Raw genomic sequence first — 20,875 nt, forward strand, 5'->3', positions numbered from 1 at the left:
TTCTTCACACAAATTTGAGAGGATGCAGTAAAGACCTGAAATGACTTACCTAATACATCCAACTTCAAAAGTCTTGTTGACAGGCAAGTTCAAGAGACCGAGATCTGTATTAGTGAGCCCCGTAGGACAACTCAGAGACAGTATCTTATCAGAAGGCATGTAATTAATAAACAAGTGTGCTGTGAAGATTCACAGACTGATTGTAATTACAGAAAGCTATTGAATGAAATAGAAAACAGTAATACACCAGCATAGTAGGTTTGGAAAGGTCAACTTTTTTTAATAACTGCTCTTCTCTCCAGGTTATGTCATGCAGTTACAAAGTAGTTAGAAAAAAAGCATGAGTTTCTGGGAGGGACTAGTTGTCTTTTAAAAAAAACATTCATATTCATTACATAAATAACATCTGGCACTTCAAGGGGACTCCACTGGACAAAAGCCTTACACTTGAGAAACTGTGCTTGATCCAATATTGTGTTGAGGTCCATTTCATTGTACTCTAATATGTTCAAAACTTTCAAGACCTCCCGATGGAGCGGGGGGGGCTGTGTGTGTTAAAACAGTGGATGAAGTCTATAGCAGCACTGTAGCTCCTCCGTAGTTTAGCCAATGATTTCTGGGTTCAGTTTCACTTTAGTTGTTCACTGAGGCAGTATCTAGTTTTCAGAAAGCCTCTGAAAGGAAAAGACTGAAAAAGAATTCTAAAAAACCTAAGTATGATTGCTTACCAAATTCAGACTACCCCTTTTTTAAAAAAAGGAAACAACCTATAGTCAGAATAGTTATGTAGATACTTGGTTAAAAACATAACTTGAGTTGCTCGATAGTTTCAGCTTATAAAAATATTAGTCTGTCACCTCTACATCACGGTGATAGTCAAGCTAGCTTGAACAAGCAATAAAAGGCAGTCCTATAACAGCAGCACAGTTAAAGAAAAAACACTGCCTAAAGAGAATCAGGCCTGAAGCTTTACTACAAATGAAAATTAGACTCCTATCAAAGTTAATCCCTGCTGGAGGCCCATTCTTCCTTTGACAATGCCACAGCATTGATCATACAAGGCCTTACTGAAAGTGCCAAAGCCAAAATTACATCATTTAACAAAAGTGCATGAAGTAATAATGAGCTAAGTGCTCACCTAGTACAGTATCTGATCTGAAGTCTGAGAAGTGGCTCAGGTGGCAAGACCACTCTTTCATACATAAAATGTACCATTTTGTTTTGTAGGCAAAATACCCAGAATGGCCCCCACAAGTGCAGATGAACTGTTATCTTCAGATACATACTTGTGTACAATTTCCTAGTCCATGGATTTTTATTGTAAAAAAACTAGTTTGGACTGAAACTAATTGAGAATAGAATCCACTATAACGTCAGAAGAAAAGAAAATTTTGTGGTTACATGTAAACTGTGATAAGCTTTCTCAAGAAGAGGGTATGTTAACGGCAAGAGGGATGGGATACAGTAAGGAGCGGTAATGGCCTGTTTATGTAAAGGTCAGACCAGCCTCATTGTACACTTTGAAGACTTTCTCAATTGCATTGACATAGGCAGCTGTTCTCAGGTCCAGACCCAGGTTGTACTTCATGGCAGTACGCATGATTTGCTGAAACAGAAAAGGGTATTTGTGATTTCTGCAAGTCTCCCTATAGGAACTACAATAGATTTTGCTTGGAGGATCCAAGTTAGGAGTAGAGCCGCTAGATTTGGTATCAAAGCTCTGACCCTTGTGGATCAATTCTAAAATTTCTTGCTTCCCCTTACAGGTGAGATCTGAAAGGGAAGAAAATCTTTCCCAGATTACTACAGTGCCCCTTTTCAGGTCTTGGATCCACATGTACCTCAGATACAGATAGAGACAAGATGCCTCAAGTAGTCTTTGCCCCACTAATTAAAAATAATGCATAGAGGGATTAACATAAAACTGCTGATGGTAAAGTGAAGCACTCTTAGGTATGCGTCCCAGATTAGTCAGGTACAAGACGACAACTAAAAAGTTTCTAATTACTACAGCTTCCACTAGAAAATACTTCCTGATTTCATGTATTAGGCTCTAATGTTTACTATACCCAGTTAAAGTTCGCCATCCTGGCACAGAGCAGAAATACCTCATACTCACAGTGACTTCCATTATCATCAATTGTTTATCTACTGCTTTAATTGCAAAGAAATTCTGTACAATCCATTCAATAACTGTCACAAAGTCATGTAAGTTCTTTTTCCTATAAGTATATTTACTAATGCAATACTTACCCGGGCAGAACGCTCCATTGTATAAGCCAACCCAGAGTGGACAATGTCTTTCTCAGATGCACCCTGGAACAACAGGGAATAAAATCAGCATTTAATCCAAAACGCAAAAAGGTACTAGTCCTGTATTAGGGACAATGACATGTTGGATTCCCATAATTACTGAAGCTTGCTTGCTCATTTTCTTCTAATGACTGGTGTAAGAATCTAAATCACCTTTACTGCGTTACTTCAAGAGCTAATTATGGTCAATCCAATTCTAAAACCTCAGATGTAAGCACTGAAGTCTTTGATATGCCTAGCTTCTAGATGCATGATGCTAGCATTTTTATATTGATGTTGTAACTACTGTTTTCAGCCTTCAAGAACACACAGTAAATGTTAAAACATAAAAGCTCCCAAGAGTTAGTAACCTATAGAAGCTACTTGCAATTGTTTTGAAGCCAGTCAGGTTTTAGGAAGGGCATAGATCCACAATTCATATACTCAACTATTAGCCCTGAGCAACTCCAGAATAACTTCGTTCTCATTAAAGTTTAAATACACAGAACAATAAATAATTGAAGATAGCCTGATGACTAGGATGACTGAGTATCAGCATCAATTCCATCATCCTGACTGCTGTAATTTACTAATAATTTAAGACCTGGCTTCACAAAATACATGCTTTCCCTCGAATACCAATTTGGGCTGGATGTAGAAATTACTAGGCCAGTTTCTATGGCTTGTGTTTAAGAGATCACAGCGATTGCTTTAAGCCACAGAACCTATCTACCATGCTATTCATTTAGCCTAACATTTACGAAAATGTTAGCTTCATACTGGATCAGGCTAAAGTCTATTCCTGTCACCTCACAGTTGCTCAAGTTTACATGTGCTTCCCCTGATTTCTTCTTGAGGAAGCATGGTTTAATGTTTTTCACCACTCACTGGAGTTTTTCCCCCAATGATTTGTTCCTTCTCCTCCTGAACCCATGTTTAAAAAACCAAACTGACCAACCCTTTTAACTTCTATACATCCCTAGGCAGAGCGTGGCACATCTTAACTGTCTGCTGCGCTAGGAACCATCCCTGTTCTTCATTCTGCGCCTCACTCCGCTGGTTTTGTTGGAACACATCTTGTTCTCTTACATCGTTCCTTCCAGGGAACAATCTATCCTTACCCATCCATTTTCACACCACTGATTCTATAGATTACTGTCTCCACCCCAGGCCAATAGTACTTAGGTTAGTTCATTGTTCCATGTAGCTTCCGTATATTTGATTATTCTTGTGACCTTGGTCTGAACTTCTTCCACATCTACAATGTTTTAAGATACAGAGACCTAACCTGCATGTAGTATTCAGAAGGTAGACACACTCTGGATTTACATTGTGGCATCATTAGTCAGTCTTATTCTTTTCCCTTCAGAACAATTTCTAATGCTGGATTTGCTTTTTGATTGCTATGGATTTCTAAGCTTATATTTTGTCATTACCTCCAGATCTTTCATTTGAATGCAAATGGATGAGCTCACAACCCATCATTTTATATGAAAATTTCCCCACCATGTACTGCTACACAATAGATAATAATGAATTTTACCTGACATTTCTTTGCCCATTAATTCAGTCTTAGAGGAACATTCTACAGTTTTTTCATCCAGCTCTTGTCTATATTATCCTGGAGTTACAGAAACGGTCTATCAAACTGTCTGTGGTGTGGGATCTTTTTGAAAGTTGTTTGGAAATCTAGGCAAACTACATCAATAAGATCTCCAAAACAAATTCTGGCAATGTTTGAGGCAGTATTTCCCCACTACAAAAGCTCCACAGACTTTGATAGCTAGGGTTCAAAGAAATTACGGAATTTATGTACTTATCAGGTTAGCCAGCAGAAATATCAAGTATTTCATAGCAAACAAAAGCATTAGGAAAAAAGACAGATTTTTAAGTTCTCCGTACTGGCCTGGAAAAAGACTCATTTCCCTGCCCCTTCCCAGTAAAAAGAACCTCACATGGTTTGTCTAAACAATGGGCATGGCCTGTTGCTCTGAAAAACTCCAGTATATGAACAGCAACATGCAATCTAACACTAGTTACAAATGCAAAATGCATCTGTATTAAAAACATAGGTTTTTAACAATATTGGAGGTATTTTGCATGGGCTCAAGAAAATGAAAGAAAAAATAGCTTACTTCCAGTATTCCTACAGCAGTTCAGATAATTTCCTTGCTTTATGTGTTTGGCCATCAGGCTAACTATGTACTAATGCCTTGCTTAGGGCAAAAACCTCCATGATAGCTACAATGGTAAAATTTAGATTGCAATTATAATACCAGAATACAGCTATAGAAACAGTAAAAAAAACCCAAGAGCAACTACTTACCGATATCCTATCTTGAAATTCTGCTGTAGGCACAACTGGAATAGTTCCACCATGTTTCCCAAATTTTCTTTCCAAGCTTTCCTGGACAGACACTAGAAAGGAAAAAAAAAGCAGAAGCAAGGTAACTGACAAGGAAAGGAATGTGCTCCCTATCAGAGGAGCCAGGACTGTCAGCCTTCAATGGCATGCAATGCAGACTACAGGGACTGGGTGCAAAGGGAGTAATTTTTGTTCTCTAAGAAAAGGGAAAGATGTTGATTTTTCTGTTTTTATAGGCGAATGCCTCCAATATTAGCAGTAACATTGTTCTAGCACAGTCAAATGGCAAGCAGCTGTGGATTTACTGATCCCACTTTGCTAACCTCATAAAACTGATAGAGCAACGTGCATTAACTTTCCTAACTTGATAGACAGTAGTAGACAAAATTTTTCTTGAAATTAAAGCAATCAGTTACGTCCTATTGCACTTTGCATACACACTACTTGCTAAGAAAAAAGCTCACATGGAATTTTAGGTTTTTTCCTTAGGATGTGAGGAGTGCTTTGGTAATTTGAATTGATACTTATTTAATCGTAATTCTTAAAATTTAGGTAGTAACATTTCCTAAACAACATAGAATCACATAGAATAGTTTGGGTTGGAAGAGACCTTTAAAGGTCATCTAGTCCAACCCCCCTGCAATGGGCAGGGACATCTTCAACTAGAGCAGGTTGCTCACGAGCTCCGTCCAACCTGACCTTGAATGTTTCCAGGGACGGGGCATCTACCAGTGCTCTGGGCAACCTGTGCCAGTGTTTCATCACAGAGTATTTCAGATGTCACAATACTGAAGTTAAGAAAGTTAAATTAGAATTGCCATAACCTTCAACCACTTTAGAAACACCTTGAAAGGTATCATTTATGAGAAAAGGTTATATTAAAAAAAACATTCAGATGTATGTTTTGTCAAGTCCAATGTCCCAAGGTGCTCAGATGTTTTCTACAGAATACTGTTTAAAATAGAGCAATATCCTGCAGTTCTTCTCCGTTAAGTTTTCTCTCTCCATGTAATTGGTATTCTGGCCCAGAAACTGGGAAGCCCAGAATGACCCTAGTGGAGCTGTAGGCCGTAAGCAGATTTTTACAGCGCCTGTACCAATTATATTATTGCTCTTTATAGAATTCCTCTATTGTTGTACGTGCAGAACAGTGTTACCCACTCAAACTTTGAATACTTCTTAAATACCAAGTGTACAGCTGAAAGATGTTTATTACGAAGTAATAAATATTTTACATAAGTAGTCTGAGTTCAGTATTTTCACAAAACTGAGGAAAGTATCTCTTTATGAATTAAAAGTATGTAATTAATTAAAATTAATTAACTAAAAAAGTATGCATTTAACTTAAGTCATTAGAGTTGCAAGTCAGTTAACCTACCAAATCTTTCCTACTCTTCAGTATGCAGCAATAACAGACTTGTGGGAAATTGAGGTGAATTTAAAACAGTTCTGTATTCATTTCTCCCACATTTGGTGTTTGCTAGTCCAAAGTATTAAATAAACAGTGAGCGAAAGTGGAACTGAGCACTTACTGAGCAAGTGGTAGTTTGAATCCCTTTCATATTTAAAAGTCAAGCGGCCATAGCTGACGTGGTTCAAGTTTTTCAGCCACTCAAAATAGGATACTGTTACACCACCGGCGTTCAGGTAAAGATCCTGCACAGAAATAGTAAATGTCTTGAATTGTGACCATGTGATAAAGACAGCACTATTGTATTAAGGAAAAGAAAGCCTAAGTATTATGTACAAAGTGTTAGTTTAAACTGCAGTACAGAAGACAATCCAGTTTTTATCTTTACGTGACAACATGTAGCCTCTTCTGCAGTCCAGGAATTACTTTAACTGATTTAAAAGAGGACTTGACTTTAGAACATGTGAAGTTCAGGTGTGCTTGACCTACTACTTTTTTTATTTTAGCACAAGTTTTTAATCAAGAAAATTAGGGCATTCTTAGGCCATCTCTGTGAGTAAAGGCTGAAGATGCACAGTTCTGTCAGAGCATCACCCAGGGACACAATGTTTGCAAACAAATTGGCCAATGTATTTGCCTTCTTCCTTTGCTTAGTGGACTATTTACTTGAGCAAATGTCAGCTAACACTCCAAAATGCAAAACTACAGATTTAAGAACTAATTGTGGATCGTCCTCTCTTCAAAAAACGTAGCCTTCATGTAATAGTTATCTTATAACTATAGTTACAAGTTGCAGTGAGATCTTTACATAATTACTGCCAATCTTAAGCAACATTGACACCCATCTCCTAGGCATCAGTTGTTAAAAACCACTTTAAGAGAATGAATGGCTATTAATAGAAACCTTCAATAAATAACATCTTGCTACAATTCACAGAAATATTAACCTTGTAATGAAAATCAAAGGTCGTAATAAAACCTTACAGGGATAACCATGATATTCCGCTCCAAGAAGATTTTGTCAGCTTCAGGAGTCGTAGGCCCATTGGCACCTTCAGCAATAATCTGAAAGGAATCACAGCGGAGTAACTCAGAGGTATATGTTTGTTTCTGTCCATGCTAATTATTGAATATTACTATTTAAACAGGCCTTCTCTATTTTTCATTTTCATTTGAACTCTCTAACTCACTTTTGCTTTAACCTTGTGAGCGTTGGCCTTAGTCAACTGCTTCTCGCTGGCAGCAGGGATGAGAATGTCACAGTCTGTTTCCAGAATACTGCCCTCAAGTGTCTGTGCTTTAGGGAAGCCCATGATTGTCCCATGTTGCTGTTTGAAGAAAACAAACCAGGGTGATTTTAGTGCGTGTGTACTTGTATGACTTCCTTCCCTTCTTCTAACTTTCAAAAAAGAAAGAGGAGAGAAGCAACAGTATTAGCAGCACATAACGTAATTCCTATCTTTACTTGGATTAGGCATAAAAAGCAAGCTACAAAGCTTGGTTAACAATCAAAGTTCCTATGCTTGAGGCATAACTGCTCTCTGGCCAAAGACACCAATAACCATCCGGACTCTGGAGTATTAAGGAAAAAAAACAGTCTGTCTCAGCTCTTAAAATACATGGCAAATGCAATAGCTTTCAAACAACTAAAATGATCCACCGCTCTGCTATGAAAGTATAAGTTGCATCATGTAAGATTTAGAAGTACCATTTTAAAATACAGTACTACAGTGATAGTCTTTGTTTAGTGACAGAATCCTTTTACTCTTTTGAGAAAGGGGTGATAAAGACATTCAAATACTCCCTGTGTAAAGATGACACATCAAACAAGCCCCTTAAAAACTCTAAGTAGAAAATTGGACTTTAGCACCTTAGTCCCCTCAAAACTGCTTCACTTGAAAACTGAAATAAAAAGACCATATCCAGTTTTCATTGTAAACTACATATTCAAGTCACACTGCCAGAGAGGTTTTAATTTTTTCAAAAACATCCAATAGATAAGAAGCAGCAAAAGGGCACTCTTAAGTATTAAATGTGATTTTCAGTCAGGAACCTCCTCGCCCTGGTTCCTTGGGACGTCCTTCCTAGTTTAGTCATAAGAAAGGCAAAATAATCACGAATTCCAATTCTGAAACCAAAGTAATTAGTCTGCATACATGCAAGCCCTTGTCATTTCTCAGAGAGTCAGGTCAAAGCATAACAGAAGTACCACCTACATTCATATTGGAGATAAGGAGAAAGCCAGAAGAATCAACATTCTTAAGCCATTTTCTAAGTACTAGTTTACAGTATGATTTAAATATCACAAACTAACACCAGTCTACGGTCATCCTAAGTGCTTGCAAAGCTGACAAAAATGGAACTATTTCTGTTCAGCTATGTTTCATACCAGTTTGTAATCTTCTAGTTCCTTTGGGTCAATCCCATCAGGATTCCAGATAGAACCATTAAACTCTCCAACAGCAACGCACTTTGCTCCAAATCGATGCAAGTATCTCATAGAATGCAGGCCCACGTTACCAAATCCCTGAAGGTGGAAAAAGAAAGGGAAAAGCTGTTAATGCTTCAACTACAATGATGATTATTGCTAAGGCTTATATACCTTTTAATAGCTTTAAATAGTTTTTCATCTGTTGGCATGTCTTGGCATCAGATGATGCGTGCAGGAAAGATGGAAGAATCTACATGTATTCTGGTCTGAATACCATTGTAGAAATTATGCATTGTAGCCAGCGATGTACAGTCTTGCTAAGTTTTTTATACTAGAAATAGAGAAGGGAAGCATTAATGCTACTATGAAAGTGTCAGAACTATGGTATTTATCAACATTGGAACATTATGTGTATCTATTTTATAACTGTCACTGTCTTAGAGGGATTCATGGATTTTTGTATGACTATTCTAAGGTTTGACTAACATTTGCAGGCCAGGTAATATTCTCATTTAGTTTGGGTAAGGAAGGCTTACAAGTGTATAAAACCATCCCAGAACAGAAAGCACTAAGCAAGAATATCATTAATTCTTCAAATTAAAATATACAAACTAGTAGGAAGCTATGTAATTTCTAATACATTTCTGAAGTAGTCCTGTACAAAACAGATTGCCTAAATTTATATTTAGATAATCTTGCATTTTATTAGCGTGTTTTACAATCCTTACAGGTGTAGAAAGCCTAATTCCAGGCCATTATTCAACATTCTGGATGTAAAGGAACACAGACGGCAGACCAAAAGGTCACACGATCCATGTCAAAAGTTTGCAGTAAGATTCTGTGCCAGAAAAAAGCTGAATATTAAAATCCTGTCTAGCACAGCTCCAACTGTATTTAGGATTTTTGTTTATCTATTAGAAGCAAACTTCAATACAACAGTTTGTTATTCGCTAGGTTTTTTTGCAATGCTGTATCCTTGTTTTCCTAGAGGAATGTTCGGCTATTCTTTTGGCCATGTTTTCAGTCTAAGTTATGCTTAAGTGACTGTTGGTTAGCCCTCTGCCAGGCATGAAAATGCCGAAGTGCAGAGAGAGGAGTGTGCTGCTGGGTCTGTGCAGGGCAGAGGTGTTTGTTTCAGCCCACTGGTTAAACAGAGGACAACTTGGAGGTTACAACCACTCATTTCTAACAACCAGTGTATTGGTACTAAAAACAACAAGAACAAGCAATCCCTCAAATCCTCCATTTAACATGCTGTTCAAAGCTGAACAGAACAAGTTATTTCTTTGAAATCTTAAGAATGGTAATGTGTATTACTAATACCAAACCCCTTCAAAATCCAACTTCATAAATCCTGAAGTCTTATGAACACCAAAAGCATACATTCATCCCTACAAATTTAGCATAAGGTATTGGTTTCTACTTTTCCAACTGCTCATTCCATAGTGGAACAAGAAGATAACCCCCAATTCCTTTTCTCTCTGAATTTTTTTATTGCAAAACATTGTAACAAATTTTGTGTAGGCAGAAACAGCGTCATTGAAAAGTGTGCAATGCCTTAACTCCTGTAATAGTATTTCACTTTGTTCTTTGCAGCCTGTGTTTATAAAGAGTGGAGATTTGGCTTTGTGCCTGTACGGTGCAATTGAAAGTTCAGTTTTTGAAAAACACTCCAAAATAAAGGGCACCTCTGTTGCTTAAAAAGTGTTTGTAAAGTTTGAGAGTAAAGGTTAACTTGGAAGTCGTAAAACCCTAACAGGATTTATTGCTACAACCCTTTTTAAAAGCAGCTCTTCCGGAAGCTTGTTTACTACTTTTTCCCTGCAGTTGAAGGAAAAAAGTTACCTGAACAGCAAATGTTTTATCCCCAAATCCAGGAGTCATTCCTAATATACTCATATATGATGCTTCATTGATGAAATTTTCAATTCCGTGGAAGACACCACGACCAGTTGCAGATATACGCCCATGGATCCCACCCTGGCTGATGGGTTTACCAGTTACACATGCATGTGCGTTAATATCCTGTAAAACAGTGAAGGACTTGTGAGCTATGGAATTAATCAAAGAATAGCTGGAACAAGAAGTTTTGTACACTTTAGACATAAGGGAAAATAGGAATCATGAGAGTTAGAACATCATATACTTTATGTACCTTTACTTTGTAAAGATTTCCTTCCTGGGCTTGTGTGAACAGCTTCTCAGAAGTATGCTAGTAGATGACGGAAAAGTTGCGTAATGCAATACTGGATATGTAATTTTTTGTTGCATTTAAGTGTATATGTGAACTTCAGTCTGTGGTTAATTAAATATGGTGACGTCTCTGTTGCACTGTTAGCAAACAGCAGACCTTTGACAAATCAAAAAGCTTTGAGGGACGTGTTTCTCAAAATTAGCTCCTATTACAGCCATAATTTCCATCATTATTCTTGACTTTTTAATCTTTTAAAGGGCTCAGACATATCCTTGGATGGGTCACAGCTAAAGCTGCTTAATCATCTTTAAATAGTTTTTAGTGTTCCTTTATACCAAATTCAGTTATTTAGAAACAACAATACACGCCTAATACCTTCCTGTTGTCAGAATACAGTGATGTTTGATCTCAGAGCAAAATCTATATTATGAAGGTCATATGGGGAAAGTTAGTTAAGTTTTTACTACTTTTATTCAGAAAAGCAATATATACAATCAAGCCTCTATCATTAATTTGGTGGTAATAAAATTAAATCCCATATGCTAGAGAGCTAGCCAAAATAAAAACAAAATTAATTTTTTCAAATTGACATTAACTTGAAAAAACTTCTTCCAAACTAGACACTGTTTGAGCCTCCCTGTTCTGTCACCACTGGTTCCCATGCTCCCCACACCCTGGGAGCACAGTAACACTTGGCATCCAACACAAGTGAAAGAGTAGGGATGAAAGGGAATCCACTGAAATGAGTCTGCCAGCAGCCGGATGGGTTTCTATTCCACCAGCCGCATATTCACTGGGAGGCTCCCCCCTCTCCATCACTTGTGCCAAATGCATTTGCATGCCTGTGGCATGAGCACAAGATGCTTGGTGAGAGGAAGGAAAGGAGCAGATAAAAGTATGTGGAGGCAGAATGGCAGGAGATGACTAGAGCCATAATGGAAACGAAAACTATCTATTATTTGAAAATGATAGTGAGTTAACCATATAAAGCCAAAAATAACCCCTCTTTAAAAACAGTAAAAAATGATGCTGGGCTTGCCACAAAATTCCTAATTCAGTTTCCCAAAATATAGCTGCATTGCTCTCATTGAGCTGGATGCTCCCTCTGGTGGCATATTGACTATAAACAAGATCTGTGGTGGTGGTTTGCTAGGAACAACTTGGCCCAGCATTTTGATGTATTCTTAGGTTTTCATTCTGTTTCAGATTGAAACTACATTTTAGCCTTCGTGCATTCACAAATAATTGAAGAAATACAGCCTCCCGCCATACTTGAGAATGTATTTATTGAAGTCCCTTCACATGTCCCAAAAGTCAGTTGGACGTGTCAGGAAGTACAGAAGAGTGGAAATGATGAATTTAATCAAAAACTTTAGCCATATATAATGCAGTGATCCACCAACTTAAGATGGATTTTCTGGAACAGTTAACATGGTAATTATTAAAGTTTTGCATGGTTTGGCAAGAAAACAGAGCATGAGGTGAGGACAGGTCCAGGTCTTCTTGAAGTCACATATACAAACCACAGTCAAAGTCCTAAAAACTCTGGTTTTAAGTCAATCAAAAAAATGTTTAACACATCTTGGGACAAAAAGAAAGACTATGGCTTTTAAGGAGAAGCTTGTAAAATGGCTTATGGCTAGCATTAAAGACTTCTACATTAGTAGTAATAGCCTATGAACTGTGCAGACACTGAACTTTTGCTTGTTTCTTAACGCCTTTCCACACTGCAATAATATTCTCCTTGTCTCTCCAGCTTCCTGGCTCTGTATGTTAGGTTTCAAGCAGACTTCCCCTATCTGTTTATATCTGTTATTTGGCTTTTCCTTTCCACTTCAAGCTCCCTGCACAGATCTGTGATGGTTTGGATTGACGGTTGGACTTGATGATCTTAGAGGTCCTTTCCAACCCTAATGATTCTGTGATTCTATGGTTCTAACCACACTGACTCATCAGGTCTGCAGATTTCTCACCAAAGAGTTATCTTTCCACTCAATTGAATGTAGTCCCTCACATAGCTTCCATCTGTTTTCTGAATTATGGTTAGCTTCAGTTTTGTTCAATGGTCATTTTCTGCTTCTAGTTCCCTTCCCTCCTTCCCCTACGGTCACTTCATATATATCTGGTAGTTCCTTAATCACCTTTATTTTTGTTCTTGGTTTCTCAACCAGATAGTTATCTGAAACATCCTCCTCTACGCACTGGTTTTGATAGGTTATTCCACTTTTTGTAGCCGTGTCAGATTTCCCACCTTTCTCTACATCTAGTCAGTCTCCACAATAGCTCACAAGTTCCACTATGGCTACTGTTCTCCCTTCCATGTACAAACAAGCAGCCCAGCGAATTAAGTAAACAGATTTATTTTTTTTTCCCTTATTTAAATCCTTTAATTCACTTTTCAGAAAAATGTACCTAAATCCTCTCAGTTTTTTGATGATACTGCCATTGCAGAGAGGGCCTAGGAATAAAATAAGCTGTTGTAGCATAATTCAAATTGTATTATCCTCAGTAGTTGTTGGTTTGTTTTCTTTTGTCATTGGTGTGTGCGTATGTGTAGGACTACACAACAAGCTGAAATGACCAAGCGGAAAGACTAAGAAATTCAGCCATTTAAAAATCTTTTCCTGTATCTGTGTTTAGCTGTCCACCTATTAAAAGAACTGAAGCTTCTATGTAAAACCATATGTGAACTATTAACAAATACAGCCAGTCTGTGAGCCTCCTGTGTCAGCCATAATATAGCAATGCAGTCGTATCACAGTGAAATATGCACTGTAGTGCAATGAGTTAAATGTTAAAACTTACAATGCTTTGAGGCAGTAGTTTTCTTAAATGTTGGAATTTTAAGTTATGACTGAGGGAGCAAGTTGCCACTCTGCGTGCGGAAGTATTTTTGAAGTCACAATTTTGTTTTTTTTATCAGGTTTAAAGTTTTAAATAAAATATTTACATTTACATATGTATGAACTAAAAAAAGGCAAGTAATGTTTTATGCTGATATCCCTATCTAACAGACAGTTCTGTGTAAAACTGATTTAACTCAGCTAATCAGCATGCCACAGCCTATTCCTCAAGCATTCCTCTCCCTGCCCCTCGCCTAAGATACCTTAGGCTGTATTTCAGATCTAGAATAACCTGTGCCATCCTCTCCTCCTATTGTGAAAGGCATCAGACAGCACAAAACAAGTATTCTGCCAAGAGACTGTCTCAGGAAAGCCAGGCATGTCTTGAACAGACATGCCAGAGAGAAATATGTGTTGGATGGTTCTAATGCCTTACTGCTGGGGGCATACATCCCGCTGTATTTCTGAGGAACTGTTGGAAGGGAATGCAGAAAGTGAAAAGAAAGAGTCTTTTCGATTCAAAAGGTGCTGGGATAGGCAAACATGCAATAGCTTAGCATACCAACACACTAACAGAAAGCTATGGTAAGACTCCTTAGCGAGGTATGACCTGCTGGAGTAGCAACATCTGAAAGAGAAGCTAGAAAGTTTGGTAGCATGGACAGTAGAGCCTTAAGAAATAAGTTGTCTGTAATACGTTTTTCTTTCATCCAACCTGTCAAAAGTATACAACAAAAGTGTTTGGTCAACTGTCATGTTTTTGGGAGAGTCAAAACAGGTATAAAGAACCCCAGCAACGTAAGGACAAAGGGCAAATTAAGGGCTATAATTAAAAAGTAATTTTTAAAAACTTAAACTCAATTTTTTATTGCCTTCTGGGCAATAAATTGTATCAGTGTCCTTTTGCTTTACATTTTGGAGAATTTGCTGAAGTCTACACTGATTACTTGTTCCCTTTAGGGGACCACAGAGAACTTTAATACTTTTTACAGGTTACACCAATAGTGTGAACTTAATTTACATGGTCTCTTGAATGCAGAAAACCAGACCATTTATTTAATAACACTTGTAAATTCAGTAGTCTGAAATGGAAAGATTTCAGTACTTTAAGAGTATATCAGCTATTATGAACTAAATTGTTTAACAACATTAAACTAGTAATTACAGGACTAATGAAAAGCAGAAGGAGATGGTAGAAATAGAAACCAATTTTAGACTTAAGTATAAGACCTTTAAAAACAGTGTATTTTCTTTTTGCTGAACAGTTGCCATCAGTATTGTATCAGACAAACTTTATTTAAGCCTAGTATAAAAACATTAACCTTCAAGCTGTTTTTCCTTAATTGTACCCTAAAAACCTCAGACCAATTACAATGTTAGAGTTTGCAAGAATATATTTAGATCCACATAATTAAAATTATATGATTTAGCAGCATGGCAATAAATGTTTAGATAAAAGGATTTCTGCAAAGAGCAAGAAAGCTTTTCTACAAAGCCTCTGCTCAAAACTTACATAGTGTCCTATGGTACTGGCATAGGTGTCGGCAATCCAGGACATCTCCCTCTCCCCTGTGCTCATATCAGGAGCAGGGACATCAACGCCAGGTCCTGTTGGCAACAGTGAAAACAGCTCTTAAGGATCAAACATGAATAGTTATCTCCAACCATTATTCCCTCGGGAACCGTGCGGGGCTTGGCAAAGAAGAACTGTTTTCCTGTTTAATCCTCAGTTTATTATGCAAGCAACAGATTCTTCTGGATTCGATTCAGTTTTAGATGCTGTATCATGCATTTGTACAATACTGTCAAAAGCTCCAACCTTTCACACAGTCATTCAGTACAATGAAGGTCAGTTTGTCAATAAAAAGTCAGAGTAAGATAATGCATTAAAAACATATTTATATATATCTTTTTACTATCATTGCTGTAACAACAGGAAAGGTGCTATCTAGGCATGATTTCTATATACTGTGACATCAATTGTTTTTTTTGCACTAGAATTTCATTTGTGTTCCTGGGTGAGTTTAAAAATTGAAGATAGGCTGTTCCTAGTCATTGCACATGTATTTGATTTTACCCCTCACTTCAAGAAAAAGACATTACATTTTTCTTGATGAATTAAACCTCTGAAAGAACTTTCACACATCTGTTGTAATAAAAACAAATTCTGCTTGTTTTTTCTGGATAACTAAAACCAGCATTTGCCCACCCTATATAAGACCAGAGGGACTTGCTCAGCAAGATTTTAAATGCAACTCTGCCTTTACCAGGTTTTTTTCTAGGTATTTTTAAAAGGTTTGTGAAAGCTGTGTAGCACCAACCATAGAGGCAAAAAGGAACACAAATTTCATCAAACCATTTTAATTGTCACTGAACTAACAATCACTATAGATGACATAGCGTATAGTATTACCCTAGTCACATGTAACATCAATAAGTATGTTTATACAGAAGCTTAATTTAGATGAGCAACACTCTGGATGAAAGAGCAGATGACAAACACTCTGGCTGAAGAGCAAGAAAATGCAGATAAATGGATATATGTTCCCAGGGGCAGTTAGACATCAGGAATATGTGACAGACCTTTAACTAGTTACGTGCCTTATTATTCACTTGAATAAGAATCTCCTCCAGGTAAAGTTCCTCCATCTAATTACAAGTCGAACTAGTATCATTCAGCTTTCTCCAGGAGAATTTCAAATAGCAACTCCAGACAGCAAGCTATCAGAACAACTCAGTGTTGAGAGCCTGAACGAAACACATACTAACATTACAGAAGCTGAGGTTCTGTTACAACAGGCACCTATGCTTCTTGCCTATGCTTCTCTTGCAGCCTGTGGTTGCCATGGGTGAAGCCATCAGCATTCTCTGGGGTGGATCTTCTATTTCCTTCCTCTGTTTCCTCAGATACCTGCCAAAAGCCTCAACTGAGACTACAGGAAACAGTAACAGTGAAGAGTTTGATATTAGAGATTAAAATTGCAACAAACTTGGTCACAATTTTATAATCTACCTCTAAGAGAATCGTGATTCATTTTGGATCCTGTGAGCTCAGCTTTTGTGGCTTTTCATAGCAGAACAGCCACTGAAAAAGTTAAGACACAGTTCTGTGTAAAACGCACTCAGATGCAATGACTCAATTCTTTGTGGCTCTTTGCTGAAAGTTCTATACCCAAATTATTTACAGCTCTCAAAAATACGGTTATTTAAGGATACTAGCTAGTGGATGCTGCCAATGCATAATAAATCAGGTTCATAAATTTTAATAGTAAAATTGAACAACATACCAATAAAGCCCTTTTTTGCCAGCTCCATGGTAAACCTTCTCGTGATCTTTTCCAATTCATTGTCCTATAGAGAAAATGCAACAAATATCACAAGAAATCTTTAGTGTTTATGAATATTTGCTAGAACTTATGCCCAAAGATAAACGGAAGCCCTTTTCTTTTACAAGAAAGGATGATTCATGCATTTATATAATTTTTATGTCACTCCCTAACAGACCCTTGGTACTCAGGCAGCACAAGGAAACATCGGTTTTCTTTCCGTACATTCTGATCCACAAGAAGTCGGGAGTGCAGCACAGGAAGAACCACCTGTGCTTATGGCAGAGTCTTCCAGCAAACAAATCTGATATCCTATGTGAGAGATTTATAACTAGCAACAGCAGTAGCCGGCCTGCCGGTTGTGTAATCAACACAGTAGAATGACTTCACACAAACCCTTACAGGAGTTTCGAGCTTAGAATATCTGTTACGTACTCTAGTATGCCTTCCTGTACAAGTTATTTTAATTAGGGCAAGAAGGCAAGTCTGCAGTAAACTTTTTACAAGCCAAGTTAGTTATTATTCACACTGGAACACTGCATAGAAAGGTTTAATGGAGCATAAAACTAGTTGTCAAAATAAACAAAAATATTAACTTTTTCCTAAGAGTAATTCAATTTAAGCCTTTATTAACAGTATTGACTTAAAAAAATTTCAGGTTCCAAATTATTTGTAGTCTTCTGACTTTAAGAAAAAAAGTAGTAAATTAAGTAATTGAATTATTTCACCTCTGAAACACACACTTTTTAAAAATTCTTCTCCTACCTATTGCATGCACAAGCTAAATTCAGCCTTTACAGAGGCAGAGGTGGCAGGAAGTTTTAAGTGGTCAATAATGTCCTTAGAAGAGGTTTTTTAACTGGCTGGCTTCAGTACTGAAGGTAACCAAATTTTTATCTATGATTAAGCTTACTGTGTAGTTCTTGGGATTGATCTTGACACCAGCCTTTGCCCCACCAAATGGCACATCTACAAGAACGCAAAGGAAAATTATTTTACTTTTTCAACAATAAAGGCAGAATGCATCAATAATATGTGTGAGGAATTACATCTTCGATTTTAGCAGTGAATTTGTTTTTGCCACATTTAGGGCTTCACAAGCATAAGCTATAATCTCACCTAGGTACTCCTATAAAAACGGGAAATCTTTCAAGGGCAGCTTGAAAATGGTCTTTGAAATTCAAAAGTTCATGATTTAAATTTTCTATGCTTCAAACTCTTATACTTGGCACTTGTAGAAACACTAAGTTTTACAGTTTAGATTTTACTGGTTTAGCTCAAAAATTTTACTTTGAAAGTCCTAAGTGAAGAGTCTCTATGTACATTAAGAAGTATTTTGTTTTCTTATACGTAATGCACAGATTCTCTCCAAACTCCCCTACAATTTAGCAGCCATATATCAATTTTACTTCTTTATGACCCATAAAAGAATTTTATCTTTCTCTCTCCACAGCTCCCCTGCCTGAATCCTTTACAGCCTCCATCTGTTCCCCCTAAAATTAGCCCCCTCCTAATCCAAGTTTGTCATACTTTGATTTCAGTTCAAAAGCAGTACTTTTACAGGAGAGGGTAACTAGCAGAATTTGGACTTTTCAAAGGAAAATGTAAATTTATTTAAGTATCTACAGTAACAGTGGAGGTACTATTATTTTCATCACTATATATTTTTTCCCATCTTGCTACAGATTTTAGTCAGAGATTAGTGTCTAAAACTTAATTTAATCCTTTAGATGCTTTTCTGTAAATTACATCAGGACTGACTGAAATTAAAGATTGTATCCTTGCTTGAAAAATTATCACTTACCAACCACAGCACATTTGTATGTCATTAGAGATGCTAAGGCTTTCACTTCATCCACGCTAACATCCAAACTATAACGAATACCTGCAAAAGACATATGAGAAAAAAAGGAATTCACTGAACAATTTCACAGGTATTTATAAATTGGGAAAGTTAATTCTAGACCAGCCATCTATAACATGCAAGTGCATAATTGATCAACTTATTTGCTTTAAGGCTTAAAGAACGATTCCCCATTCTCCTATGTAAATTATCTACCTTTTTACTCAGCAGAAATTCCAAACTTCAGCAATTCACTGTTAAGCAGTTTAACAGCAGCACTCAACCTTGGAACAAAAGTGAATATTCCTTGGGAGGAAGATAAGCCAATGTGATAGGTGACTCAGAGTTTTCAAAAGGCTGATAAAGCTCATCAGCACCCTGTAAGATCTTCAGCTTTGGTCTTCATTCATTGTATAAACAAGATGAACTTTGTTCCTGAACGTACCTTATCAGTACAGATTATAATCAAGATCCCTTTGCCGGAGTAATGCAAGCTGCTGTTAAGTTACGAGCCTTGCAATAGGTTGGCTGTTACTCAACAAACCATATGTAGCTTCAGAGCTCTGGCTGCTAGGGACAGCCACTTAACAGAAAGCAGCAAGCCACTCCACTAATTCAAATTTGTTCAAAAAATTTTCATGGAATAACACACCCCAGCAAGCTTGTGTGACCAGGCCACCCATCCCACACCCGTGTGGAAGCCAGCCCACACCTGCATTCCCTGCTCTGAGTCATTTGGCAGAACTGCAAGTGTGTGCTGACACACAGTCCAGATGCAAATTCAAATTGTTTTGGTCTGATAGAGGCTCAGATGCAAAATGGGCGATCCCAGCCACCAAGGCAATTCAAAATTGAGTGGAAAATGATTACACCATGGTAGGGAGAACTGTCACCTGCCTGTCTCCTACCAGTCTTCTAAAAAATGGGTTGTAGCTGTCCAATAAACTAACTGAATTCAAAATTGAAATTCATGTATTCTGGAGGTAGTTGCAGACTAGAAAATATTTAATCAAACTGGCAAGGCACATATACAGAACTGCAGAAGCCGAAACATGATGTTTAAGATCAACACAGTGCCCAAAGTCATGTGGCCACAGCAAAAAAAACAACTCTACAGCTATATGTCAGCTTCTAGCCAAGGTTCTACATGACTAAGCATATAGCAGAGCCATGAAGAATTCATTATCCCCACTTCTACTCCCCAAATCCTTGGCTGTAGGTTGTGCCAAGTTGCACGGTGGTTTGTAGCAGGCACAGAGTGTCCTTTAGACGCTAGGACAAGGCACCACAAATTTCCTATTATGTAAAGAAAAGACCATATTCAGGTCCTCAGGAGTGAAAAAAGGCTAGGATACATTATCCAAACTAAAGCACTGTGCTGCTATGAAAGCCATTCCTGAATGCTCTGGAAGCAATCCCAGTTTCAAAGGAACTGGGTGCTCCTTTCCTATGTGAGTTCAATCAGTAAAAGACAGTACCATGCCTCTGCAGAGCAGAACGTAAATTCAGTGTGTACATGAGGGAAGGGTGGTCTCCAAAAGCAAACTAACTAGTTTCTGACTGAGGTAGCTGTAAGGTGTTGATGTCTGGGCTTTCAACAACCTTCTCACAGGAAGCAATACTTGAAATTTAAGTTGAATCTGGCAAAGTCCAACAGACCTGTCAAAGTTACAATGCACGTGGGTTTTTTTAACATGTCTTACTCTGACCCTTCAGAGGAGCGGTGATCCTTCTGTCAAGCCCTGAGCAAGAACCAACACCACCCATGGCACTGACTGTCCTGCCTGGGGACACTATTCCCTCCTGTTTGAGCAGGTACTCTGGGGACAGGTCGCACTTGAGCATTGCTCAAGCCAGCCAAGTCTGAAGCCCTGATCTATGCCAGGCAGAAATGAACTCTGCCCCTCCACCCCCAGCTGAACTAGGTCACTGTGTATTTATTCAACCCATATATTTATTCAAACTTCAAGTTGCACACACAAAGCAGTTTTGCTATAACTATACTCCTGCAGGCACACAAAATATTGTTTATTGATATATGGAAAACAGCAGTGGGCTAAATAGTTAGGGATAGTTATTTTGTACGGTTTTTAACAGGGAAGCAAAATACAAAAGGGGAGAGCAGCCTCTTGCACATCATATTGAAGATGGGATCTGAAAAGGTGAACAA

General features: G+C 37.7%; 1 protein-coding gene across 1 annotated transcript; it reads right to left on the bottom strand.

The window, feature by feature from the left end:
- Nucleotides 1-257: 257 nt before the first annotated feature.
- On the bottom strand, nucleotides 258-20,550 carry LOC104614901 (glutamate dehydrogenase 1, mitochondrial). The gene is made up of 13 exons (XM_010288665.1): nucleotides 20,409-20,550; nucleotides 18,667-18,747; nucleotides 17,776-17,831; nucleotides 16,824-16,887; nucleotides 15,050-15,144; nucleotides 10,345-10,524; nucleotides 8,458-8,595; nucleotides 7,259-7,396; nucleotides 7,053-7,133; nucleotides 6,190-6,313; nucleotides 4,619-4,710; nucleotides 2,254-2,316; nucleotides 258-1,606 (listed from the first exon to the last, which is right to left on the bottom strand). The coding sequence occupies exons 1-13, from the start codon at nucleotides 20,548-20,550 to the stop codon at nucleotides 1,487-1,489; spliced, it is 1,374 nt and encodes a 457-aa protein (XP_010286967.1). The 3' UTR covers nucleotides 258-1,486.
- Nucleotides 20,551-20,875: the final 325 nt, after the last annotated feature.

The sequence above is a fragment of the Phaethon lepturus genome, unplaced genomic scaffold (genome assembly GCF_000687285.1).
Source record: "Phaethon lepturus isolate BGI_N335 unplaced genomic scaffold, ASM68728v1 scaffold18806, whole genome shotgun sequence".
NCBI classification, from domain to species: domain Eukaryota; kingdom Metazoa; phylum Chordata; class Aves; order Phaethontiformes; family Phaethontidae; genus Phaethon; species Phaethon lepturus.